General features: G+C 41.6%; 1 protein-coding gene across 1 annotated transcript; it reads right to left on the bottom strand.

The window, feature by feature from the left end:
* On the bottom strand, positions 1-22,011 carry SPTSSA (serine palmitoyltransferase small subunit A). The gene is made up of 2 exons (XM_036072552.2): positions 21,800-22,011; positions 1-1,148 (listed from the first exon to the last, which is right to left on the bottom strand). Exons 1-2 carry the CDS (start codon positions 21,900-21,902, stop codon positions 1,045-1,047), a joined length of 207 nt encoding a protein of 68 aa, XP_035928445.1. The 5' UTR covers positions 21,903-22,011; the 3' UTR covers positions 1-1,044.
* Between the last annotated feature and the right edge of the window lie 5,438 nt (positions 22,012-27,449).

The raw sequence follows: 27,449 nt of genomic DNA on the forward strand, positions 1-27,449 counted from the left end.
TGATTTTTCTTTGAATTTAATGAGTTTACATCAAAAAATTAGGTAGTCATTTTACATTTAAGGAATAAAAATCTTTAAAAAAAAATACAAAGAGTGAAAGGATTTTAACCAAGTTTACATTTCTTTTTGCTATAGTTTTTAACAATTCATCTCATCTTATTGCAATGTGCAAATACATTTGCAGCACCCATTACAATCATGAAAACTAAATTTAAGGAAGTACATTGTTACTAATAACCCTCAGAGGAAACTGATTTACTTTCTACTAAAAACTCTATGGTATATAAGCATTACATAATAATGCTATTTAACCACCTTTTGTCATAAGAACCATCACCAAAGTTTTCTGGAAATGAGTCCACATAAGAATTAAATATTTAAAAGGTGAAATGTTCCTTATTTTAACTTTAGCAAGATCTTTCTTTTTCATTGTTAAGAAATACTTAGTTTTAAAGCAAAAGCTGTTAAGAGTAGAGTCTAGATAGCTAAAACTGTACTCCTGAGTTCAAACTTACAGGTAAGTCTTTTGTAAATAGTTCTCAATAAAATATCCTCCCCTCCCCATCCCCCTGCCCCAAATCTTGTATTGTTTCTTACAAAACTTTGGTCAAGAGTAGAAATATATCCAGGCAGATGTATGTGCCATACAATAGCAAGAACAGTAAAGCCCAACTAATGACTTTGGGTTTTAGAAATAGAAGGCAATTAAAATGTACTCAAAGTTACATTAAGAAAAGCTTTCACAGGGTAATATTGAAACAGTCACAAAGGTTAAGAAAATACTGATATCAAAGTACAAATGACTACAATGTTAAAATAGACAAAAACTACTATACAAGAGCCTCTTTTAAAATTAAAAATAAAGAACACAACACATGAGTCAGGAGTATTTTCCTGTTCTACTCATGAATTTTAGTCTTTATATTCATAGGGTTGGTTATGTTGACATCTAGTAGAGTTTCTTATGACAGCTGATGAGGTTTCATTCCATCTTCAGAGGGTGGTTCTTCCCCAAGGAGCCGCTCAGTTCTGGTCACATCTTGGTCATTGCACAATCTCAAAGTAGTGCAGGATCGCCATGATGTGCTGAGGCATGAAGACATATCCCGTGTACAGGGCCATCCCCACGATGGAAACCAGCATGGAATCTGAGTTGTAGTTAAGGAAACAATTTACATTCTCTTAATTGATTCAAAAGTAAATCCCCCGATTTTTTCAACTGTTTCATGTTGAAGTACCCATTCACTTAATGCTTTCTCATATGTGTCAGAAACGAATATTATAGCCACTAACATTAACTATGCCTGACACCATTCTAAGTTCTGTAGCTCACTTGACCTTCACTATCACCTTCCAAGATAGGCACCTGTTTGTTACTCTCCCTGCTTTACTTCAAAACATCAGAGAGCTTAAAATGAAGAAAGCGACACTGTTCAACCTAAGAAACAGAAATGTATAAGAACAAAATTGTATTTAATGACTTCAAAAGGTCTACCACCTTCAACAATAATGTATGAAAAAAAAGAATGTATGATCCAAGAATTTTTAAATTATTTAGACTATTTGGCTAAAAGCACTGGCTTTTAGAGTCTAAGCCAAGATCAGTCACATACCTAATGACATATAAACTGACAGCATCTACTGCTATTAAACATTTATTATTATTATCACTAAACTTTGCAACATCAAATAAAAGTCATCCTGACCACCTAAACAATAAACATTTGTATTGTGTTCCTTTCTCCTCGTTCCAAAGGAACTGAAATGGCATACATGCAAATCAGCAAGGGGTCCTCTTTTTGGGCCACACAAAATACTGCCAAAAAAATTATGTAAACCCTAAGGGCTTTCTGCTTTGCTGTCATGTAGCCATGTTCAAAGGAATAACCACTTCTGGACTGGGACCACATTTTATTAATCCATTCCTTCACATCCTCTCTCTCTCCCCTGTCCCCGCTCCTAACTTTCAAACCTTTCGACTCTACATACTGGTAGTTCCACAATGCGTGACATTCTTTCACAAGAAGATAGGGTTTAAATAAATAATGTGCTTACTACCAACTAATATTTGTATAACAGTTCAGTTGACAAACCTCTTTTATATATTATCTCGCTTGACCCTAACAGCTTTCCTGTGAAATGTTCATCATGACCATTACTCCTCAGAGCCTGACCAAATACTAAGTCTGGGGACCTACAAGAAGTCATCTCTACAGCCAGAGCACAGACTGAAGCCATCTGACTTAAACCCCCAAACATGGATGAAAGTCTCCCATAATTATTTTTTACATTTACTTTTTAGCCTCCCTTAATCCAGTTCTTTCTAAAACTACCACCTTCTATTTACCCCTTAATTTCTTTAAATACACACATACACTTACTGCTTCCATATCACTGCCCATCACACAACCATCTAAATTCTACCCCTGCGGGCTAGAGACGCTGTTTTCGGGTCACCAGTGGTCACCTATCAAATCCAATGGCTATCTGAATTGACAGTTTTAGTCCTTCCTCTTCAAAACCCTTCCCACTCTGAGCTAAGAAGGTACTTTTCTCTAGGACTCTTCACCCATCTCTCTCACCATTTTCCTGTGTCACTGGCTCTTTTTCCCTATCTGTCCCTCATATGTAAGATAATTAGAGTGAATTTTGTGCTTTTGTCCCAAACACTCACTCCATCCCTCCACCCAGTATGACAGTCACGCTCTTTAGATGGACCTAACCTATCCCATCTCCAGCCCTGACTGATTGTAACCAATCAGAAAACCCTTCTCTTTGTAACAGTGCTCCCCCCTCAAAACCGATCAACCAGGGCGCCTGGGTGGCTCAGTCGTTGAGCGTCTGCCTTCAGCTCAGGTCATGATCCCAGGGTCCTGGGATCGAGTCCCACATCGGGCTCCCTGCTCCGCGGGGAGTCTGCTTCTCCCTCTCCCACTCCCCCTGCTTGTGTTCCTGGTCTCGCTGTGTCTCTCTCTCTCTGTCAAATAAATAAATAAAATCTTAAAAAAAAAAAAAAACGATCAACCAGCTCCAAGTTTAGCACTTCTACCAGGAATTAAGGAACACAGATTCTCTCCCTCTCCTTCTGAATATGCAGCTTGCTGATGGAATCCTGGCATCACCAGAGTCACTTTGCCTCCATTGAAAAAAACAAAACTTAGAACAAAACTGACACATGAAGGTGGCAGAACAAAAGTAATCACAGAAAAACGAAACCAGAAACCTCACCCAAACACCTGAAACCCACCCCATCACTGGGTTTTCAGATACAGAAGCCAATAAACCTCCTTTACTCGTAAACCAGTTTTAAATTTTTGTTATACTTGTAGCTGAAAGCATTCTAAATGACAAAATGGAATCCCCAATGTTTTGTCTTGGGTCCTGCAAACTCTTGTAGCCTAAACAATGACCTTAATGTTGTTGACGTGAACCCACCTTCTGCACTGCAGACAAGGATTTCCTACAACTTCCTCATCATTTGCACCTATGACATTCCTGAGGTACTTTAAATTCAAGAGTCAAAACTGAACTCATTAACTTTCTCCAAAACTACCTCTTTCTAGGAGTCTTATTTTTTCAACTATCTGAAATAGTTGATGTTACTACTGATTCACTATTTGCCTTATCACTCAATCTAGAAACTTCTTTGATTCCTCCTCCACAGATTCAAATTATCTAAGACTTCTCAGTTCTTCCCAACCCCGACAAATGACTTTCCTATCTCATGTTCCCCTACCCTAATCAATGATAAATGAGTGAGGTATTTATCACTCCTTAATTATGTCAAAGCTCCCATCTTAGGCCTCTAGCCACTTTCCATGCCACTCTTTTACTAAAGTGATCCTTTTAAAATACATTAGGCTTCCCAATGCAATAGGACAGCACCTGGAATTCTAAGCCAAACATCCAAGAATTTTCCCAATCTAGTCCAAAGTACCTTAGGTTGGAGACCATAAAAGTAGACAGAAATTGAGAGACTGGGACAGGGATTCTTGTACAAGGGAGTTTTAGCAGAAGAGGAGTAAGTAGAGCAGAACTGAGCAGGGAGAAAAAGGTAAGTAGGTTCAGGGGCTCAGCTCCCACAGGATGCTCTGGAGCCTGAATTATACCACATGTTGATTTTGCTTTGAGGCGAGAGGCCTGACTTTCAGTATCCCTTTATCTGTCAATCATTGGCTGAACTAAGTGAGAAAAACTCACCTGGGTAAGACAGCTGCCTTGGCCAAGGCCAATACTCTGAAGAAGGGGGCAGCTAGATGGGATGAGCAGACAAGAGAGACTGGGGGAGAGATACATCTGCTAGCAGAGGGGGCTGAGGTAGAGACCAAGCGTATCACCTACTACACTACTTTCCCACTGTTAACTTTCAACGCTCCAAATAATTCCCCTGACAAACACAACCTACTCAGAGCCATATTATGTGAGTCTCAGAAAACAATGCTTTATATTTTCATACTGCTCTGCTTTTGCTTATGGTTTAATAATAATATGAGTAAGAATAATAGTACTAACCATAGCTTTCATTCTGGGAATGTCCAGTGTGTGCCCAGCACGGTGTTAAATCCTTCAGCAAGTTCAAGTAATCCTGAATCTTGAAATCAGAGGAAGCAATAAAGCCAATTCCAAACCAAATCACTCAAACCAAAAATCTGTGTTCTTAACCACTATGCATAATACCTTCCTATATGTGAAAAATCCTATTCCTTCTAATAAAACCCATTCTTAGAGCTTGGTTAGTTATCCTCTCTCATATGAGGCCTTCCCTAGCTTTCATATTTTTCCCATTCTTACCCAGCCTCCTGGCCCTACTGCTCATAAAGCTCTTTACTCATAGAATTTGGCCCTTATTACTTGACATTACCTATTTTTTATGTATCTCATACTCTCATCCAGATTATCAACTTCTTGAGCATAGGAACAATGTCTTCTCTTTTTTGTATCTCCAACATCTAAAATAACACATGCTTAATAAATATTTAATGAATGACGAAATTCCTCAAGAAACATTTGATTCTAGCTTCGTTGTGGCACTTTCTACACATTTCACATTACGGTGATGAAAAACTTTATAGTGACTACAGAAAGAAAAACAAAATCCATTTCTGGGCAATATTATATTTTCAGAATGTTTTTAAGGTTTTTTACACTTTTATTTAAGTCATAAATGTACACACTGGGGCATCTGGGTGGTTCAGTCAGTTGAGCATCTGACTCTTGATTTTGGCTCAGGTCATGATGTCTGGGTCATGGGATCGAGCCAGAGTCTGCTCTGTGCTCAGCGGGGAGCCTACTGGAGATTCTTTCTCCCTCTCCCTCTGCCCCTCCCCCTCTCTCTACTAAATAAATAAACAAACACTATAATTCTGCCTTCCATTCAGGTCATGACCTTGGGGTCCTTAGGATGGAGCCCTGAATCAGTCTCCCTGCTCAGCAGGGAGCCTGCTTCTCCCTCTCCCTTTGCCCCTCCCCCTGCTCATGCTCTCTCTCTCTCTCTCAGATAAATAAAATCTTTATAAAAAAATCATAAGGTACTAGAGTTCATGACTTTATATAGCATTATGCTGTGATGCATATATATGTGGAATAAAAGCAGTAGGAAATAAATGATAATAATATATGCTAAATCAGGATGGTTAGTTGGTGAGGTGAAATGGGGAGAGGAAGAAAGGTGAACTAACTGAGAAGAGGCATAAATGAAGCTTCAAAGGTATTAGTAATGCTTTTCTTCACCTAGCTGGTAGTATATGCACATTCACTGTATTATTATTTATGGAGTTTTTGTATGCCTGAATATTCAGTAACTTTTTTTTTTAATAAGAACTGTATGGGGCGCCTGGGTGGCTCAGTTGGTTAAGCGACTGCCTTCAGCTCAGGCCATGATCCTGGAGTCCCGGGATCGAGTCCCACATCGGGCTCCCTGCTCAGCAGGGAGTCTGCTTCTCCCTCTGACCCTCTTCCCTCTTGTGCTCTCTGTCTCTCTTTCTCAAATAAATAAATAAAATCTTTAAAAAAAAAAAAAAAAAGAACTGTAAAGGAAAATTAAACCACATACAGTACTAGACTAAAAACTGTTGTGTGTGAAGGATTCTTCCCCTTTACAAAACTGGAGTTAGACATCATTGGGTCTAATTTGTTACTAAGAAATAAACAGAAAGTCTCAGCTCTCAGAAACAGAATAAAGAATTCTTGATTCTGGCCAAGATAAACAGAAAATTATTGAAAGTCACTTGAACCTAGATGCAAAAATGCCAATTTATAAGCTGCTCAAAAAAAATATTTAATAAAAAAACTTAACCTAACCTTTTACTCATAGCCACTTACTACATTTAACTTTATCCTGTGTCTCTCCAAAAAAATGTTTCTATATTCTGATCCCATTTCTCCTAATTATTTCCAGAATCATAATAATTAAGTAAGCCTCTAACAGTAAGTTTTCTGTACAATTAAATGTCAAAATTATTTCCAAAAATTATCTTAAAGCTCTGAAACATAATATTTAAACCAACTTAACTATACAGTAGGTGAGTAAGTAGACACTGGGACCATGAGGAACTTCTACTGGCCTTAATAATCACCTTTCCAAAAAATGCAAAAAGAAGGCACCTTTTATAAGTAGCTTTCTACAAATGGAATTTAAGCAATGTAGTTGAAATAGCTCCCATGTAACTCAGCTGAATATTCCCTGAGATTATGCTTGGCACCACTTAAAATAGTAGTTTTATTGAAACTCGTAGGCACTGGTTTTGTTGTGACATTTGCAAGGTTTATCTCCTTAGAAGTGTTCTCACAGAGCTAAACATATACCATTTAGAGTATATACTACCTATAATTTTATCTGGTACTTGAGTGGATTTCTCAATCCACTGCATTCTTGAACACACACACTGGGAAGTTTCACACACTGGGAAGTACAAGAAATGGGTACTGGGAACACCAGGGCCCTGGTTTGAGTTGTGACTCTGCCAATCCCTGATTGTGTCAAAACTCTCAGATCACCAGTCTCCTTGTCTATAAAATAAGGACACACATCACCTACCCTTCAGGGCTGACATGAGAATTATGAATCAAATCCATTCAGCAACAAAAGGCAATATAATCCTTATTAAAACTATTGTTTGAGGGCTCAGGCATTTAACATCATGACTTAGACAATTGCTTGGGAATTGCTCAAGGTCACCCTACTACTAATTTGTTATTAATTTATAGTACAATTCTGGGACATCACAACCCCTCTGGAACCAAGTTTCTTCTCCATAAAATGAGGCCGCTTCCTGCATTAACATTTTCGGATCCCACCTGCATGGAGAGGGCACTTAGGCACCACCTTGCAGTCACCCTTAATGTAATCTCCTGTTTCACACACACAGAGAAAAAATGCAAACAATCAATGTTTTGTAACACACATACGTTGGAAGGTAATACACAAAATAATAATCTTTCTATCTGCCAAACTCTTACGGTTGTCTGTAATATACATATCAGCAGCTGTACACAAATTAACCAGGATGACATTCTAGAGGGGGCTACATGATTTGAGAAGTATAGAATAAAGTTAGTGAAATCTAGAACAAACAAACAAAAAACCTCAAAAACTAAAAAAAAAAAATTGTTTTGTGTGTTTATAACTATCTCTACCACTGAATTTTTTTTTAAAGATTTTATTTATTTTTTTGACAGAGAGAGACACAACATGAGCAGGGGGAGTGAAAGAGGGAGAAGCAGGCTTCCCAGCCGAGCAGGGAGCCCGATGCAGAGCTCGATCCCAGGACTCTGGGATCATGACCTGAGCCGAAGGCAGACACTTAACCAACTGAGCCACCCAGGCGCCCCTCTACCACTGAATTTTAAGTGCTTAAGAGTGAGAGTGCCTTGGCTCAGCTGCTCCTTTGCTTCCAGCTGTGGTGTGTTGCTAGATAAAGTGGGTACTTCATAAATCATTCAAGAACTGAGCAGATAATGTGCCAAGATATGTGCAGGCACTGAAGATAAATGTTTATTCAAGGACTGAATGAACAATCAGATGTTATTTATAACCTGGATATAACATAAATATTTTATGGGTTCCATGGATTTAAAAGCAAATGAATTTAAAAGCAAACGTAAAACCATATATCTGTAGGTTCGCTGTTTCTTTAACAGGGATCCCCAACTAATCATGAGCTGGTAAGTTTCCAGCTAGATAGGAAAAAATAAAAAGATTTCTTTTGCCCATACAAGGGCCATCCCCAACCCTTTCCCCAGCAACTTAAAAAAAAAAAAAGTCCTGACAACAAAGAGAGGAAATGCTTTAAAGATAAGTACAGTACATCAGAAGCAAGACCACAGTAACTAACACTTTCTGTCCCAATCAGTAACTGCACTATCACCGCCTACCTTAGTAACCTCCAAAGCAAGACTTTGGAGAAATCAAAAGTAGTTTCTCATTGGAAAAAGGCCAGGGACCTTTGTTCCAGCAGGTATGACTTACACCTCTTCACTAATCTAAATAATTTCAATGCTGGGGCACCTGGGTGGCTCTCCCGCTCCCCCTGCTTATGTTCCCTCTCTCGCTGTATCTCTGTCAAATAAATTAAAAAAAAAAAATTAATAAGTAAATAATTTCAAGCTTTAAGTCTCTGACTGCACTGTTCACTCAAAAAACAAAGCTAAAACGTCACTTAAAATAATCCAATCTTCTATTAGTCAAATTTCTTTTGTAATGTCAATTCTGAATGTTTACTTTTATCCTTAGAAATACTCAAAAGTTCTGATAAATCTAATTTAAGGAACCATCTTAATAAAAAAAGGAAAATCATTTGATAAAGTATTATTATAGGTTCTTTTGTGAAAAGCAATCAAAACCCTAAGTGAAAACAACTGTCAACTACTGAATAAAGCTCTAAAAAGGAAATCTTCCTTACTACTGTGATTTTTTTTCCCTTGACCTCAAAAAACTGGGGATCATCTTAGACAATCCAACACCCAAAAACCAAATAATCCAATTAAAAAATGGGCAGAAGACATGAACAGACATTTCTCCGAAGACATACAGATGGCCAACAGAAACATGAAAAGACGCTCAAAATCATTCATGATCGGGGAAACACAAATCAAAACTACAACGAGATATCACTTCACACCTGTCAAAATGGTTAAAATCAAAAACACAAGAAACAAGTGTTGGCGAGGATGTAGAGAAACAGGAACACTTGTGCACCGTTGGTGGGAATGCAAACTGGTACAGCCACTGTGGAAGACAGTATGGAGATTCCTCAAAAAGTTAAAAATGGAAGTACCCTATGATACAGTAATTGCACTACTGGGAATTTACCCAAAAAATATAAAAACACTAATTCAAAGGGATATATGCACCCCTACATTTACTGCAGCATTATTTACAATCGCCAAATTCTGGAAGCAGCCCAAGTGTCCATTGACAGATGAACAGATAAAGAAGACGTGGGGTATGTGCATGTGTGTGTATGTACATGTATGTATATATGTGTGTCTGCATACACACACACACACAATGGAATATTATTCAGCCATAAAAAAAAGAATGAAATCTAGCCATTTGCAACATGGGTAGAGCTAGAGAGTATAATGCTAAGTGAAATAAGCCAATCAGAGAAAGACAAATACTGTATGATTTCACTCATTGGTGGAATTTAAGAAATCAAACAAGCAAAGGAGAGTAACAAAAAAGGGGAGAGAGACAAACCAAGAAATAGACCCTTAACTACAGAGAGCAAACTGATTGTTCCAGAGAGGAGGTGGGTGGGGGATGGGTGAAATAGGTGATGGGGATTAACGAGTACATTTATTGGGGCACCTGGGCAGCTCAGTCAGTTGGCCAACTCTTGGTTTCAGCTCAGGTCGTGGTCTCCGGGTCATGGGATCAAGTCCCACGTCGGGCTCCGTGCTCAGAGCAGAATCTGCTTGGGATTCTCTCTCCCTCCCCCCCACCCCCAATCACACACACTCTCTCTCACTCTCTCTCAATAAATAAACAAAATCTTAAAATGAGTACATTTATCATGATGAGCATTGAGTAATGTGTAGAATTACTGAATCACTATATTGTAGGCCAGAAACTAATGTAACACTGTATGTTAACTATACTCAAATCAAAATTAAAAACTTAGTAAAAAGGGCGCCTGGGTGGCTCAGTTGGTTAAGCGACTGCCTTCGGCTCAGGTCATGATCCTGGAGTCCCAGGATCGAGTCCCGCATCGGGCTCCCTGCTCAGTGGGGAGTCTGCTTCTCCCTCTGACCCTCCTCCCTCTCATGCTCTCTGTCTCTCATTCTCTCTCTCTCAAATAAATAAATAAAATCTTTAAAAAAAAAAAAAAAACTTAGTAAAAAAAAAAAATCATCACCAAGAGAAGTATTAAGAAAGTATATTGTTACCAAACATATCAACTATCTCTTGATACTTTTCTAACTGCCTTAAAATGAAAGCAAGTAGAAGATACTGATACTGTTACAGTCTGTATATATTAACTAATTTGGTATTTGTGGGTCATATTAAAGGACATCACCTCAGCATCAGAAGTTAGTGTTTAGCAAGCAAAACACATTCTCCAGCCTTTCTGTAGTGTGTTGATTATACCAAAGTATAGAAATTCATTTTAGAAACTACAACTTGATGACAAACTCTTTAAAAACTAAACAAACAAAAAAGCATGCTGCTGAAACCACTAATGATCATGTTCAACTCCGAACCAGTCCTGGAAATGGTTTGCAGCTCTGAGCCCAGAGACACCAAGGCTACGTTTCACTGTGCACCTTTATAATTAAAGTGTCTATTAATTTCATGCAGATTTGAAGCCCCAGGGTCGGGGGAGATGGAGGGGGCAGAATCCCAGTCTGTTCTGAAATCTAATCTGTTCTGCTGTAATACATTTCTGCAACATCAGCTGGCTCACATCATACTAGCTCACACTAGTATAGCATAGGAGCTGCATTGTTTCCTATGGGATTTTTCATAAATTAGGGGAGCCAGATTAGTGGGAGAATTATAATCTTCTTCAAGAAACATCTTTTAGCTCGGTTGCTGCACAGACAGGAATCCTTTGAGCTCTATCTTAAGAAAATTAAGTCAGCATCTGCAGCCAGGCTCCCTCTCCAGAAAGGCACACCTCCCGGCCAGCCCAGCCCTCCTGCACCTCCTCAATGGCAGCCCACACCATCTGCCCTACCGAAGCATTTCCGGTCAATTCTGTCCAGACATTTTTAATGTCCCCTGAGGCAGCCTCCAGCCTGCCTGCCTGGGCTATCCAAGTTATCCCCCAAGATGCCAATTATTGTTTTGGTTAGTGCTTGGTGACTAAGTTGCACTGATTTTGAGTGGTCTGCTCTAGTGCTCTTTTCCCATAAATCCTGTTATTTGGGGATTTTCCAGGAACACATGATGGCCAGAAGTCTTGTTTTAGTAGTAATTCTAATTTTCATAGCTATTGATCATAAATAATATCTATCATTTCTTAACTACTATTTTTTAAGCATTTCGATTTATGAAAAGAATATATGCTTGATTAAGTAGATCTTCTGGAACATATAGTTTTAATTATTAAATTTGAACATTGGAGTTTTGTTTTTTTTTTAAGCCAAAGAATCTATCTTCTCTTTGTTCCTAAGTACCATAAATGTTACAACACTCACAGCCTAGGGGGTGGAGTGGGTCACAAAGTCCTTAAGAATGTGAAATAGTGGAAGGGGCGCCTGGCTGGCCCCTTCTGTAGAGCATGTGACTTTATCAGAGTCACAAATTCAAGCACCACACTGGGCATAGAGCTTACTTAAAAATTAATTAATTAATTAATTATATATATAATGAGCCACAGTCCCCTCTACTGACAAATCACTGGTACACATGCTGAAACACTGCAGAATCTCTCTGTGTGTTCCGTCCCCACTGCCAACCTTGTGCGACTTCCCCTGCCCATCCTTTTACAGACCACTCAGTTCTTGTGTAGCATTTTCTTCATCTTCCACCTTTCCTGAAAGCTACTAAAGAAGAAATTACAATATCCTAAGGAGTATAGATAAGGGATATTCTAACATTTTCACTTAGCCCACCAAACATCAAGACAGGGTAAAACAGGCTAGAGCAGCTGTCTTTGAACTAAAGCCCATGAGCCTGATAGACAAAGAAGACTTTCCAGAAGGTTCGGATGGGGTCAGGGGAAGGGTTTACAGAGCTTCAGCTACCAATATACCCTCTCCTAAAACTGATCTGACAATTATGGTGATCTGCTAGTTTCCCTTCCCATACCCCGTACAACTTCATTTCCCCCACTTTACTTCCTGAATCTTACAATTATGCATTTCCCCAGGGTATAAAATAACTTCTAGGACAGCAAACAAAGGAATAATAACTAACTTGAGTTGCACTTTATTGCATTCAGGTAATAAACTCCTGGCACAGCTATAAGCCTCACCTATCTATTCATCTAATAACTTAAATTCAGAAGTGAGACACCTTTCCAGCCTGGGTCTGACAGAATGACTCCTACAAAGAAGGATGGCGAGAAGAAGGGCCTTTTGCCATCAGTGAGGTACTGACCAGAAAATACACTGTCAACAGTTACAAGTGCACTCACGGAGTGGGCTTCAAGAAGCATGCCCTTCAGGCACTCAAAAAAAATCTGGAAATTAGCCATGAACAAGATGGGAACTCCAGATGTGCAGACTGAGATCAGGCTCAACAAAGCTGTCTGAGTCAAAGGAGTGAGAAATGTCCCATAGCATACCCATGTGTGGTGGTCCAGGAAACCGTGAGGATGAAGATTCACCAAACAAGCTTAATACATTGGTTATCTATGTACCTGTTACCACTTACAAAAATCCACAGTCAATATGGATGAGAACTAACCAATGATTGTCAAATCAAGTCATAAATTAAAAAAAAAAAAAAAAGTGTGGGGGGGAGACGAGTAAAAGTGTTTATGTAACAATTTTTTGAGCAGAAAAATAGCACTGAACTTTTTCTGACAGGAATTAAGGTTGGCTTAGCCTATTTGGCTTCACAATGAGGGCTGGCTTTGCCAATTAGGCTATGTGATGAACATTTTCTAAGAATTGTACAAGAAAAAACAGCTTTAAGGTTTTAACAAAAATATGCAATAATAAAATACACATAAGCAAGGAATGAAATCCTTTTAACTGTCTAAATTTACTATGAAATATTTCTGATGTTAACTTAAATGAATAAGATGTTCGCCAACATAACATGCTTTTTGTTCTTGGAGGGGCTACACAAACAAAACGTCTGAGTACCTCTGGGGGGGGCGGGGCTTGCAAGTTTTAATTTCTCAGTTACAATTATTCTTACCTCTGCTTCCCCCGCCCACCTTCACCCCTCCCTTGTAACAGAGACTGCATTCATTTCTACAAAAGGAAGTTCAAAAGGAAATGGCATGAAATATAGAAGACTGAAGATTATTGAGAAGAAATTATTTTTTTTTTCTTAAGTTTGAAGGCAATGTTCAGGTTATTTCAACATTATTCTGAAATCATATTTGTTAAGCTGATTTGCTAAGAATATTTTTCTAGAAGTAACTTTCTCTGATATTAGGAATTTTGCCTAATCATCAAACCACATGCTGATTTTTACTGGAACTCTATTTAAAGTGTCAAAGAATTCTGTATGTACATTTTCTTCAAGAGGCACTCACTAAGAAGAAAGTTCTAGTAGAAGACTCTGGTGAACTGGAGTTTTTATGGTGAATAGCTCAGAGGAAGCTCTGCCAAAGACAGAGAAAGTGATCTAAAGGTCCCCACCCCCCCCCACTCCCCCAAACCCCCGGGGCCAAAATATAGGGTTCTTATTAGTCAATTTTGTTTTGTTTGTTGTGTTTATTTACAAAAATATGTTACATAGGAAATACACAGAAAGAGATACTAACTTAATTATTAATACCTCCAGAAGTGGCAGAGCAAAATATATTCCTCAAACACCTCTCTACTGCCTTATAAAAACTCTGGTTTCGCCAAACCAGGCACTACTAAACATGGATTAAGAGCATTTTCCAGGTGTTCACAGATACTTCAGGAGAGAGGCGCAGGAAACTGGTGACACTGGTTGTCCTGGCATGGCTGGGGTGGAAAGAAGACTTTGACCAGCTACCTTTTTGGTGCCTTTTGAGTTTTGAACCATGAGGATGGTATAATCTATTTTTATTTAAGAATTCAGTCTTAAATATTTTAGTATATTGAGATGCAAAGAAAAATTCTCAATTCTAGCTGTGAGCACTTGAGGATACAGCAAAAATCTAAGAAAATAAATTAATTTAGCTGCTACTGAAATAGCATACACCATGAATTTTGTAATGCTCGTTTTCATTACCATGCAAAGCCCACCTCAATCCAAAATACCTACCTTTGCTTCTACCCTTGCCTCCGCTCACCACCCTTAAACTATCCCAAATCTGCAGCCAAAGTAAACTTTTTCAAACTTGAAACCAGATCAGATCACTCCTCTCTCAAAAACCTTCCAAGGGCATCCTTTTCAACTAAGATTAAAAGCCAAGGGGCGCCTGGGTGGCTCAATCGGGTAAGCGTCTGCCTTCAGCTCAGGTCATTAGCTCAGGGTCCTGGGATCGAGCCCCAAATCGGAATCGCAGCTCAGCGAAGTCTTCTTCCCTCTCCCTCAGCCCCTCACCTCCCATGCGCACACACACGCTCTCTCTCTCTCCCTCAAATAAATAAAATCTAAAAAAAAAAAAAAAAAATCCTCCAGGATCTCACTGACTCTGACCTCATCACCTACTGCTCCAGTCATACCTGCCTCAGTGGTGGCCTTCACATATGCGAGGCAGGCTCTGGACTCAGGAACTTTGCACTGGCTGTTCCCTCTGCCAGCTATGCTCTTCCCTCAGATTTCTACCCGGCTAACTCCATCACTTCCTTTATGTTTTACTCAAATATCCCTTCTCAACAGAGCCTCTCCCAATATCCTCTTTAAAAACAGCATTATGTAAAACAGAAAAGTAGGTCAGTGGGATAAGAAATGTGCACTGACCTACTTTTCTGTTTTCCATAATGCTTACCACCTAGCATACTATATAATTCAATTATAAAAGTTCCACAAGGACAAGGATCTTTGTCTCATTTGCTCCGATGCACGGCAAGCACCTACGCCAGCACCTGGTACCAGGTATGCACACGGAAGTATCTGGTGAATTCATAAATGGCCCTAACCTGTTTTTTCAACTTTATTTCACACCCAAACCACCTTGAAGAAGCCCTGTTCCAGGCAGTCAGCCTGGCATCCTCATCATCCCAGCACACCTCTGCACCCCAGTCCACACCTTCTTCCCACTGGGGGGAACAAAAACAAAACAAAAAAACCAAAACACTCAAATACCTCCCTGAAAGTTCTCTGAGCACTCCCAGTCCCCGTGTTCTTCCTGCCCTGTGTCCCAAGGAAGGCACTTTTTGCCCAGCTCACTCTACTGCAACGACCCCAGGGTGGATCCATCTGAGAACACGTATAAATCCTAATTTTCCCTAAAACCTGGCTCTAATTTCCTTGAAGTCCATCTTCTTGAAAACTTGTTCTAGAACTCAGTATGTTAAAAATGAAAAAAACAAAACAAAACACTTCCAGGTTGTAATTTTTTTTTTTTCCATTCAAAATGAAAAGAATTTCAAGTCTCATGGAGAAATGTATGTTTTTGTGGCTTATTTTCCTAGTTTATTAAATATTAAAATATCAATGAGAAAATTCTTACTGGATTTGAGTGACTCTACTCAAAAGGTATGAGTACCTCCCCTATCTCCTGAACTCTGAATCCAATGCCTAGGAGATCCTACAGGATCTGATCTTCTCTCCTACTACGCGGATACCCTCCTTCACTCCGCCCCAGCCACACTGGCCTGTGGGCTATCTGTGAAACAGGACAGACATGCTGGTCAGACATGCTTTCAGGCATTCATACTTACTGTCCCTTCTGCCTACAATGCTCATTCTCCCGGAATTCTCTCCCTGCTTAAATCTTTCTAAATGCCCTTCCTGACCACTCTAGCTAAAATTGAAAAACACTCGTTCTTCCTTACTTCCTATCCTCTTGTTTTATTTTTTTCCGTAACAGCTAAAACAATCTAATAGTCTATATTTTTAACCTATCTAGTGGCATTAGAATAAATATTTTTATCTGTTTTGTTCAGTCATACCCCCACTATCTAGAATAGTATCTGGCAATTAGGAGGTACCTAATATTTGTGAAATGCAGAATTCAGCAAGCATACATATTTTACAAATGAGTAGACATAAAAATGCCAATTTTGTTAACATCTGTTAAAATAAATCAAAGAAGTTCTTTCCATCTATAGCATTTTCTACTTCTTAAAATCTGAATTCTAAGAACTGAATTCTGTTCATCAGAAACGGCCAAGTTCCAAAGCTACCCCAAAAGTAGTTTAAAATCAGGTCTCTTTTACCATTCCCCAATACTTCTGCAGTTCCTTTGAAATGACAAATCAATACACAAACAAATGTTTCTCAAGCACTATCTGTGCCCAGCACTGTGGTCTTAAAAAAATTCTTTCCTGGGACACCTGGGTGGCTCAGCTGGTTAAGCGTCTGACTTCAGCTCAGGTCATGATCCCGGGGTCCTGGGATCGAGCCCCGCATGGAGCTCCACACTGAGCTTGAGATTCTCTCTCTCCCTCTCCCTCAGCCTCTGCCCTACCCCACCCCCCACTGGTGTGTGTGTGCACACGTGCTCTCTCTCTCCCAAAAAAAATAATATTTTTTTTTATTTCCTTGAAGAAACAAATAAACATAGATTGTCTTTCAGGGAGAATCTAATTCCTAACAAAAACCAAAAATTGCCTACATTTGGCTTAAAATAAATAGAAGTATAAAATGCCATGGAAACATAAGAAGCCATAGAGAGATAGCAAATATAGCTCAGTGACTACAGAATAAATTTAATTTTTAAAGGTTAATAACTCTTACTTATGCTTCAAATAATCTTTTTTTTTTTTTTTTTTTTGAGATTTTATGTATTTATTTGACATAGACAAAGCGGGAGAAGGAACACAAGCAGGGGGAGTGGGAGAGGGAAAAGCAGGCTTCCCGCTGAGCAGGGAGCCCGATGCGGGGCTCGATCCCAGGACCCTGGGATCATGACCTGAGCCGAAGGCAGACGCCTAACGACTGAGCCACCCAGGCGCCCCTGCTTCAAATAATTTTAACAGGGTATTTTTCATTTTTCCACACCTCTCCTCAATAGCATGGTTACAATGTTACTCAGTGAGGCACTACAGGGAGTGTCTCACTGGTTACAAAACCTGTCTTGGTTACAAAACCTGGTCTCCTTTCCCACTGATGGCTGCCAGTAGGGAAAGGGGGCTTTAGAAACGTGTTACAACTTCTACTCTGGAGCAAGAGCTCAATGGATTTCAGTCTGCACAGGTCTGCTGCAGCACTCACTGTAATACTACTCCACTTATTTGATTTCACTTTATTGTTGCCTTCTGTTTTAATCACGTGTCACATCCCCTTTTCCTGCACTATAGAAACCATGTCTGCACATGGAAAAAGTTCAAATACTGGCTGCAAAGCAAAAGCTAATGTATCAGGGCGCCTGGGTGGCTCAGTCGTTAAGCGACTGCCTTCAGCTCAGGTCATGATCCCAGGGTCCTGGGATCGAGCCCCGCATCAGGCTCCCTGCTCGGCGGGAAGCCTGCTTCTCCCTCTCCCTCTGCTTGTGTTCCTGCTCTCTCTATCTCTCTGTGTCAAATAAATAAATAAATCTTTAAAAAAAAAAAAAGCTAATGTATCATTTCAAATGTGGTAACAGAAAGCAGATGATAAGAGAAAAAAATAGGATATGGGCCCTAGCATGGAAGGATTTACAAAACGGATTTTTAAATTTTGCTGTTTCAAGAACCATTTACAGTGTGCCTGACTTGACACAGATGCATTTCCTTAAAAACATACTGAAAATTATTTTTTGTGACTCACAATTTCCTTACTTAGATAATTTCAAAAACCCTCATATTCAACTGGAATTGACCTTTCAATTTACAACAACTGATAATTAACTTCTAGCTATTTGATCTGGAGAAACAGAGAAGCAAATTCAGATGTTCAAGGATGCCCCTAGAAAATGTGCAGAAGTAGTTAATAGCGAGCTATCAGTGTTCTCTAAAACAGGGACTTCAATTTATTAAAGGAGTTATAGCAGCGATTACCTTCTTCTAGAGTCTTTCTCTTAGGACCTTCTAACTCAGAGACCATTTCTCAGATAGCCAGACAAATTTTTCCTACATGAAATTTAAGGTTGCTAGCAGTGATAACCATATTCAATGTTATTTTTAAGAAAGTATGTCTCTTTCCCAAAACCATGTAACTAGCCACAAAATTGTTCTATGTGAAGCTTACTAATTATTAACAAATTTATGAAATTCAAACTACTTCGCAGTAATTAAAGCTCCTAATGAGTGGGGGGGAATCCAGCTTTCTCATTCAGTTCCTTCCTCCAAGCTAGAATACAGATTCATCTCAAATAGATGTTTCAAACTATACAATAATAAATGCCTGACTTTAGGGCGCCTGGGTGGCTCAGTCGGTTAAGCGGCTGCCTTCAGCTCAGGTCATGATCCCAGGGTCCTGGGATCGAGTCCCGCATCGGGCTCCCTGCTCTGCGGGGAGCCTGCTTCTCCCTCTCCCTCTGCCTGCTGCTCTGCCTACTTGTGTTCTCTCTCTATCTCTCTGTCAAATAAATAAATAAAATCTTTTTAAAAAATAAATAAATAAATAAATGCCTGACTTTAACTCTAGAAGTTGTTAGAATAATATAACAGCTTATAGTAATTTACGATCATCTTATGTCAAAAGGATTACATTTCTACCTTGGGTTAATTCAATCATGTGATCCTTGAAATAATTTTTTTTTTTAATCTTAGGTTTAAAACCATAGGATTCTATAGGACCCAATGCTAGTTGGTTGCTGTTCTTACTAGTTTTTTTAAAACTGAAATCACTTGGTCACATAAACCAATGACAAGTCAAAAGCTTCAAAAGGAAAAATCTATAGAAGCACTAAATTTCAGTACATAATTTATTCCTCCATCCCCCCAAAAAAGCCATCATCTAGGTTATTTATAGGACACTGTTACTATTACTATGTAGTACAGAAAAACCTTAATACCATCGACACTGTAGCATGTATCCACATGCAAACAAAAGCTTTTCAGTGTAAAAGATTTAATAGACTGGCAGTGGGCTCTACATTCAACTTCTGACATAAAGAGTGTCAATTTAGTGCAACATTGTTTAAATTCATTTTTAAGATGATTTTAACTGAGGGACACCTGGCTGGCTCAGTTGGAAGAGCATGTAGCTCTTGATCTCAGGGTTGTGAGTTTGAGCCCCACGTTGGGTGTAGAGATTACTTAAGTAAATAAATACACAAATTTTTTTAAAAAGACAAAAGGGGACACCTGAGTGGCTCAGTTGGTTAAGTGTCTGCCTTCAGCTCAGGTCGTAATCCCAGGGTCCTGGGATCGAGCCCCACATCGGGCTCCTTGATCAGCAGGGAGCCTGCTTCTCCCTCCATCTACCATTCCCCCTGCTTGTGCTCAAGCTCGCTCTCTCTCTCTCTCTCTCTGACAAATAAATAAAATCTTTGGGACGCTTGGGTGGCTCAGTCAGTTGAGCATCTGCCTTCAGCTCAGGTCATGATCCCAGGGTCCTGGATCGAGTCCCGCCTCGGGCTCCCTGCTCGGCAGGAAGCCTGCTTCTCCCTCTCCCACTCCCCCTGTTTGTGTTCCCTCTCTCGCTGTGTCTCTCTCTGTCAAATAAATAAATAAAATCTTAAAAAAAAAAAAAAAAAAACTCTCTCTCAGGTGCCTGGGTGGCTCTAACGCTTAAAGTGTCTGCCTTCAGCTTAGGTCATGATCTCAGGGTCCTGGGATCAAGTACCACATCAAGCTCTCTGCTCAAAGGGGAGTCTGTTTCTCCCTCTCACTCTCCCTTTGTGCGCTTGCTCTCTCTCTCAAATAAATAAGTAAAATCTTTAAAAAAGAAAAAAGTCTCCCTCTCCCTCTGCACCTCCCCCCTTTAAAAAAATATGATTTTAACTGAGTCAAGAATATGTGCTTCTATATTTTAGTATACATTTTAGAAAGATAACTTCAGGAGCTCTAACCTATAGAACTGCAACTACAAATAAATGGTGCAGGAATTCAGAACATACTTTACATTCAGACTTTAAATCCAAAATACGAATTATGGTTCTTAAGTTCTGGAAAGCTTTGGAAACAAATAATAAAAATAAATAAATTTCCTTGTAAGCAGCTTAAGATTCCTCCAAAGTGTTGAAACAAAAAACAGCTTTGAGTACAATCTTATCCTAGTTCAATACAAATAAACACACTTATTAATGCCTGGAATGAAATCATCTCAGTCACTCCACCTGAATGCAACAATGCATTTGCAAAGCTGTTCTGAAGCTACTCCAAACTCTACCACCTTGAAAAGGAGGCCGTGTAACATACCGTGTTGTCAAATCACTGTTGTATACCTAAAACTAAAGTAACACTGGGGCGCCTGGGTGGCTCAGTCGTTAAGTGTCTGCCTTCGCTCAGGTCATGATCTCAGGGTCCTCGGATCGAGCCCCGCATTGAGCCCCGCATTGAACCCCGCATCGAGCCCCGCATCGGGCTCCCTGCTCCGCGGGAAGCCTGCTTCTCCCTCTCCCACTCCCCCCTGCTTGTGTTCCCTCTCTCACTGTCTCTCTGTCAAATAAATAAATAAAATCTTAAAAAAAAAAAAAGTAACATTGTGTTAACTACACTTCAATTTAAAGAAAAGGGGGGAGCCTGTATGAAGTAAGCATGTTGTGTGAAATGTTCCATATTGGCCCCCAAATTAAAAAAGAAGAAGAAAGTTACAGCTCATTATTAGTATGTATTCTGCAACAATAATATCAAGGGATGTCAACACAGACAAATGACACAAACATCACAGACTTCAGAAAGCCTATTTTCACAACCTTGCGTATTAAGTGAGGTTGTTATGAAGTTAGATGAGTTGAGGTACAGGCAAAACGCTAGCACAACTGCTTGGCTCATAGTGAACCTTCAGTATCATTAACAAGTATCTATCAGCTATCTATGAAAACACAGTTTCAAACCCTGTCTATAATTAACCACAAATTCCTTTCTTGGCTCGACTTCTATGGACTGTGAAAACAGCAACTTAATGAATAAAACACAGTCTTTAAACTCCCCATCCCGAAAAGCAAAAAGGTACAACAAACTGTTTTCAAAAAACTGGGGTGTCACAAACACAAGTTCACATGATTAAAAGTCTGGTAAACTGGTTAGCATTCTCATTAGGACCAAAGTCAGCTAACTCAGGGACAGTTAAAGGTCAAAGGCGTCCCAGCCGGGAACGATTTGCTCCACTTAACACGGTCCCTGCCTCCCAAAGACCAGGGGACTGAACCCAAGGCAGGCGCGGCCGAAGTGCAAGCGAGGACAAACCTGGTTAGACATCGCCCTAGGGGATTTCCTCCAACAGTAAAGCCGCTTCCACCTCCGCTCCAGCGACTCACAGGCCCCTCGGATCTCAAGAGTTCGAGCCCCCCATTCTCCCCAACCGCGGGAGCCCCGCCCTCGGCCCGAGACCTCCGCCCCGCGTGCCCGCAGCTAAGAGGCGAGTCAGCGCGCGCGCGCCGTCCCTGCAGGGCCGCCCTCAGCCCCCCAGCCTCCACCCCTCCACCCCTGGCGCCTGGGCCCGGGAAGATGCGGCCCGGGCTCCCGCTCCCCCACCCCGGCCCCCGCGGCCTGGGCAGGATACTGAACACAGTCCGCTCCCAGGGCTCCAGCATGTAGAGCGCCGTGACCAGCAGATACTGGTAGTAGAACCAGGACATTTGTTTCCAGGCCCGCGCCAGCGCCATCCCCGCCGCGCGCCTCCGTCGTTGAGGCCGAGCGTCAGTCTGTCCGGCCGGCCTCCGGTTAGCGTCCTCCAGCCCCCGGCCGCGAGGCCCGCCCGCCCGCCACCGTGCGCCCATTGGCGGGTCCGGCCCGGCGCGTCACCCGTGGGCACGCCCAGCCCCGCGCGCTCCCGGGCAGTCGGCGGCGAGCCCCGCCCGGCCGGCGCTCATTGGCCCATCCGCGGCCACGCGTCGCGCCCGCCCGCTCCCCGGTTTCCCCCCAGCCGGGCCGCGCCCAGGGGAGCGGGAGAACCTTCCGCGCGAGAGCGCCCCGCCGCGCGCTGTCTGCCGCGCCCTGCCCGCCGCGCCTCGCCTCGCCAGGCCGTTGGTGGGCGGGGATTTAGTCCCCGGTGGGGTCGCGGCGCGGGAGCCGTCCGAGGCCGCCCCGGGGTGGTCGGTACCTGCAGTCGGGCCCGGAAGCGCTCGTCGAAGACATATTTGTGGAATATCTGGCATCCTACTGGGCAGGGGGATTGCAGGGGTGAAGAGGGACGTAGGAGGTTCCTTACCTAGCGCAGTGTACGATCTAGCGGGGGAGACGGTCACTAACCACACGAATGCAAGTCAAGCTGTGATCGGTGCAGAGACGGAGAATAAGGTGCTCTGAGGGTGGCGAGGCGAACGTCAGCTAGTCAGGGAGGTCAGGGAAGGCGTCTCTGAAGAAGCGATGCACACATTGCCTCCTTCCTCCTTCCCCCATCCACGGCGCGCGCGCGTGCACACACACACACACAAACACACCCACATGAACACACCCACGTCGACCGACATACCCACCCCATGCACTCCTTAACCTAAAGACAAGGAGAGATTACCTTAAGTATGTCTATCCGCATACCTCTTTCAGTGGCTATAGGCACCCTGTAGGTGAAGGCCAGGAACAGGACGCTGGTCTGGTGGGTTCTGTAGATGACAGGCTGCTTGAGATCCGTCTCTAGGCTGATGATACCTCCTGGAGAAGCACTTTTAAATGTCCAGATCTTCCCACTGGCAAATGGGCCAGCACTATTGCACTCACCTTCAGGAACAAGATAAAGAGCATGTGAAATGACAGTTAAATGGCCTGCTGTTTAAATGTTAAAAAGTTTCTTTTAAATATCCTACTGCTTAAACTTTAAAACTTTCATGGTTGATAACTTTTTATTTATTCATTTAGAAATATCAGCTGCTGTTTATGAGCTAAATATTGGGGATAGCCGGCTAGACTGAGATCTGCCTTCATAAAGTACCCAGTCTACTAAGGATAAGAAGCAAGTTAACTGATTACAGTGAGATGTAGTAAAGGGTATTTTTATGTTATGTGTAGGCTGCCACAAAAGCCCAGAGAAAATCAGATTGGGGGTGTAAAAGACTTCTGGGAAATGGTACTTGAGCTTAGTATAAAGGAAAAGTAGAAATGGCAGAATGAATGAGTTTAGAGAGGAGAGGGTGAGACGGATATTCCAAGCACAGGCACATGGAACCACTATAGGAAGGTGTGATGCTTTTAAAGGGCTGGAAGAACTTTCATGTGGCTGAAGCAAAAAGAATTTGTAGTCAATAGCAGGAGATGGAGCTGGATAATTAACAGGGACCATATCCTGAAGGACCTTGTGTAAGAAGCAAAGGAATTTTTACCTGGATATACAAAAGTTAAAAGAGCCAATGGATTAATAAGATTAAACAAGACTTGGGGGTGTACAGAAGCCTAGAAGATACTAAGAAAAAGAGAATCGGGTTGGAGACATTACAGAGGTAGATCCTGTAAATGGAGCAACTATAACCCATACTCACTCCGGGTCTCCTTACCCTTAAGAGATCTATGTACATTTGGCCTTCCCATTTCCGAATCTTACTGTGTTGGGCTTCTCTCTGTCCTCATTCCTCTCTGAAGTATTTCTTTTCAGATCTGTTTGGGTATATGCAAGCTTTGGTCCTTTTTCTTCAAGAACTCCAAATACCTCAGCACTTAGTGATGCTGAATTAAGTTTACCCAGGATTGGAAGCATCATCCATAGCTACCCTTCCCTCACTGGGCCAGCTCCCTAATTGCCATTCCTACCACATGGTTCTCCCCAGTGTATGTAGCTCCTCAATCCACGGCCTCTCTTTGGGAGTACAGCCCTACCAAGCCAATCTGCATCCCTCAACTTCCTTGGGAATCTAGGGCACAAAAATTCCTTCATCTTACTATTACTGACAACTGACTAGAAATGGGGAAAAGAGACTAGGATCCTGGATGCTGACAATATTCACAAAGAATCCAGGGGAAGAAGCTTGGCTGAAAAGACATGAATTCTGTTAGGATGAGGCTGAGTCTGAGGGACCTGAGGGACATCTAAGTGGAGGTGTCCAGTGGGCATTTAGGCGTATGCGCCCAGAACTCAGAAGAGAAGCCCGAACAGGAGCTAGAGTCTTGCGAGTTTTCAATAAGCCCCTAGTAATTGCAGCTGTGATTGCAGATAAGTTCACCCAGGGAAAGCACACAGCATGGGAAGAACAGAGTACAGAATAAACCCAGCCACTCAGGCATTTAGGGGATGAGAGTCCAAAGGGAGCCAATAAATGGCACTCAAGAGGAGCCGAGATTTGGTAGCAAAGAGGAGGGACCTATAGGAGAAGCCAAAAAAAGAAGAGACAGCCAGGAGATCAAGTGGCTCAGGGAGGGCAAAAGAAAGGAAGAAGGGAAAGACCAATTTGTTTTGTCCACTTGGGGCTCAATTGATGACTCATTCATTGTGGAATGATAAGGGCAAAAACCGGATTAGAGAGCGAGCGGGGGAAGTCAGAAGAGAAGTGAGCTAATCAGATTTATCTTTGCAGGAAGCTTGCCTGTGATGAGAAAAAGATAGGATGGTAGCAAGGGTTTTTGTTTGGTTTGATTTTGTTTGGTTTGATTTTCAGATGGGAGAGGTGTGAGCAAGTTTATGGGCTTAAAGATACAGGTGAAGATGGTGAGCTGGGGGATCAGATCTAAAGCTTTAAGAAACTGGAGCCAATAGCTCTTTTCCTGAGAGGGGAAGGAGGGAAAGCTGGGAGTCAGAGGGACATAAACACAAAAGAGTAAGTTAAGGAACTCCCTACTTTGCAGCGTCAGTTTTCTTAGAGAAAAAGAAAGGCCTTTTCTAAAGTAAGGTCCTCTGTTGAGAGTGAGCAAGATATTGAGGTGGAAGGTTTGAAACAGAAAAAGGGGAGTGGGAGAAGCTCTCTAAAGCTTCTTAGGGATTGGCAAGCAAAAAAATCATATAATTTTTACCAGCGATCCACAAGGACCCTGATAAAGAATCGGAGAGGATGAATTAGGAGACTTGCTCCAAGGTGGAGTCTTGCTGGCTGAGTACAAGAGAGAAACAAAGAAGCAAGATGGTTGGTGGGGAGGGAACAATCCTAATAGCGGCTGTGAGAATTGGGTCAGAGTTCCTCTTAGCTTCAATCGCTTCTCAGCCTTTTGGCTAAGATCAAGTGTAACAGAGTCATACCTAATCTGTAAAGCTACTCTGTCCACTTAGACTTTGAATGTCACTCTTTGTCACAGCTCCTCAGGAGTCTCCTCTCTCCCCACACCCCCAGCTTCCCTGCACCTCCATTACATTCTCAGGCAATCATTCTTCCCCTATTTTTCCCCTCAAATCCTTTTTGGAATAATAGTATAAAAAAAATCTATCAAGCTATCTTCCCTTTGCTGTTAAGTTGTGGTGATACCCTGGGCCATCACTTCCTCTCTTCCAGTATCTCAACACCTATTCTCACCCACCCCTCCAAAATATAGAGTCTGGGCTCTACCTCTACCCCCCACCCTCCACTAAGACAGGTTACTCAAGTTTACCAAATCCAATGCAAATTAATCATTCCTCTTCTTACTCAGCCTCTCTCTCTGTAGCATTTGACACTGCTGAACATTTCCAGCTTCAAAAACTCCTCCACAGTCTTGGTTTCTACCACCCTGCCTTATCCAACCTTCTCTGGGGAGTTCTCACAGAGTACTCTTTGATAAACCCTATTTTCTCTCCCATCCCTAAAGACTTGCTGACCCCTCTAGCTCTCTCCATTGATGCCTGCTTCCTCAGTCGTCTCATCCCACTTAGACCCCAAATGTCACTTCAAGTCTTTATTCTAACTGCTGGCAGAATATATCTAAATATAATTAAAATAATAATAAAGGTTATCATTAACATAATTGTCTAGTCCTTCCCTTTTCAAATTTCAAAGTGCTTTCACATCATCTCATTTCCTCAGAAAGAGCAAGCACAACCCCTATTTAATAATTATGGACGCTGGAGTTCAGAGACCAATTCAAGTCCAAACTAATCTGCACCTTCTTTCTTACCTCACTTTCTTAATCTCTGTTAAAGGCAAAAAGTATCTCAATCTCCAGGGCAGAAACCTTGTACCAGTTTTAATTCCCCTCTCTTCTCCCCACCCCTGATTTCTGTCCCTAAGTAATATGGAGTCATTCTCCCAAGTATCTCAGGTTTGCCTTCTTTGGTCGGATCTGCCATTTTAGAGATCCACACACAACTTCACTCTATCAAGATAACAAACCAATTACTGTCATCCCAACTTGGCTTACCAGCTACCACTGGCTATTCCTGCTTGCTAACTACATACTTGAGTTCCAAGAAAACTTTCATCCTGAAAATCCTTTTAATTTATGAGAAAAGAATAACACGTTTTCAAGAAACTATCCCATGTTTTTTACCTCCTGAATGTTTTCACTTAAATCATCCTTTCAGTTAAAATGAGCCAGTCATGGAGCGCCTGGGTGGCTCAGTCATTAAGCATCTGCCTTCGGCTTGGGTCATGGTCCCAGGGTCCTGGGATCGAGCCTCCCTGCTCTGTGGGAAGCCTGCTTCTCCCTCTCCCACTCCCCCTGCTTGTGTTCCCTTTCTCTCTGCATCTCTCTCTGACAAATAAATAAATAAAAATCTTTAAAAAAAATTAAAAAAAATTTTTTTAATGAGCCAGTCATTTACCAACCCATTCACTCACCTCCCACTGCTATATGCCCACAATGTGTGGGGTCACAGAAAGACCAACATGACACAGCCTCTGCCCTCAGAGTTTATGGTCTAATAAGAAACATGTCCATATGTCCTTCAGAAAGAATGTTAATAATTAAGTCTAACCATAGTGAGTACCTCCCTTTGCCAGGGGCCATGGGAGTGGTAGGGCAGGTCACACAGAGCCAGCATTTAAGGAGTTCATGGCCCAGCCAAAGAGACAGGAAGAACATAATGGCAGTGAAACATGGGATCCGTCCTGCCCACTAGGTTTTCATGATATTCCTGGACCAGCAGCCACAGTAACCTCAGGGTTCTTGGCCCAAGTCTCTCCTGCAGGGGCCGGCAGAGCCTCTGCAGGCTGAGCTATTCCAGGAACAATGAGGGAAACATTTGTAGGAAAAGGAAAAAGAAAAGAAGGTGAAAAGCAGATGGGCTCTGGAGACAGCAGGGGTGAGAGCTGGTCCCCAGGGTAGAGAAAGTACTGGTATATGGTGGGCTGGTATGGGAGGAAAGGGTTCAACCGAGGCTA

This window comes from Halichoerus grypus, chromosome 8 (genome assembly GCF_964656455.1).
Source record: "Halichoerus grypus chromosome 8, mHalGry1.hap1.1, whole genome shotgun sequence".
NCBI classification, from domain to species: Eukaryota; Metazoa; Chordata; class Mammalia; order Carnivora; family Phocidae; genus Halichoerus; species Halichoerus grypus.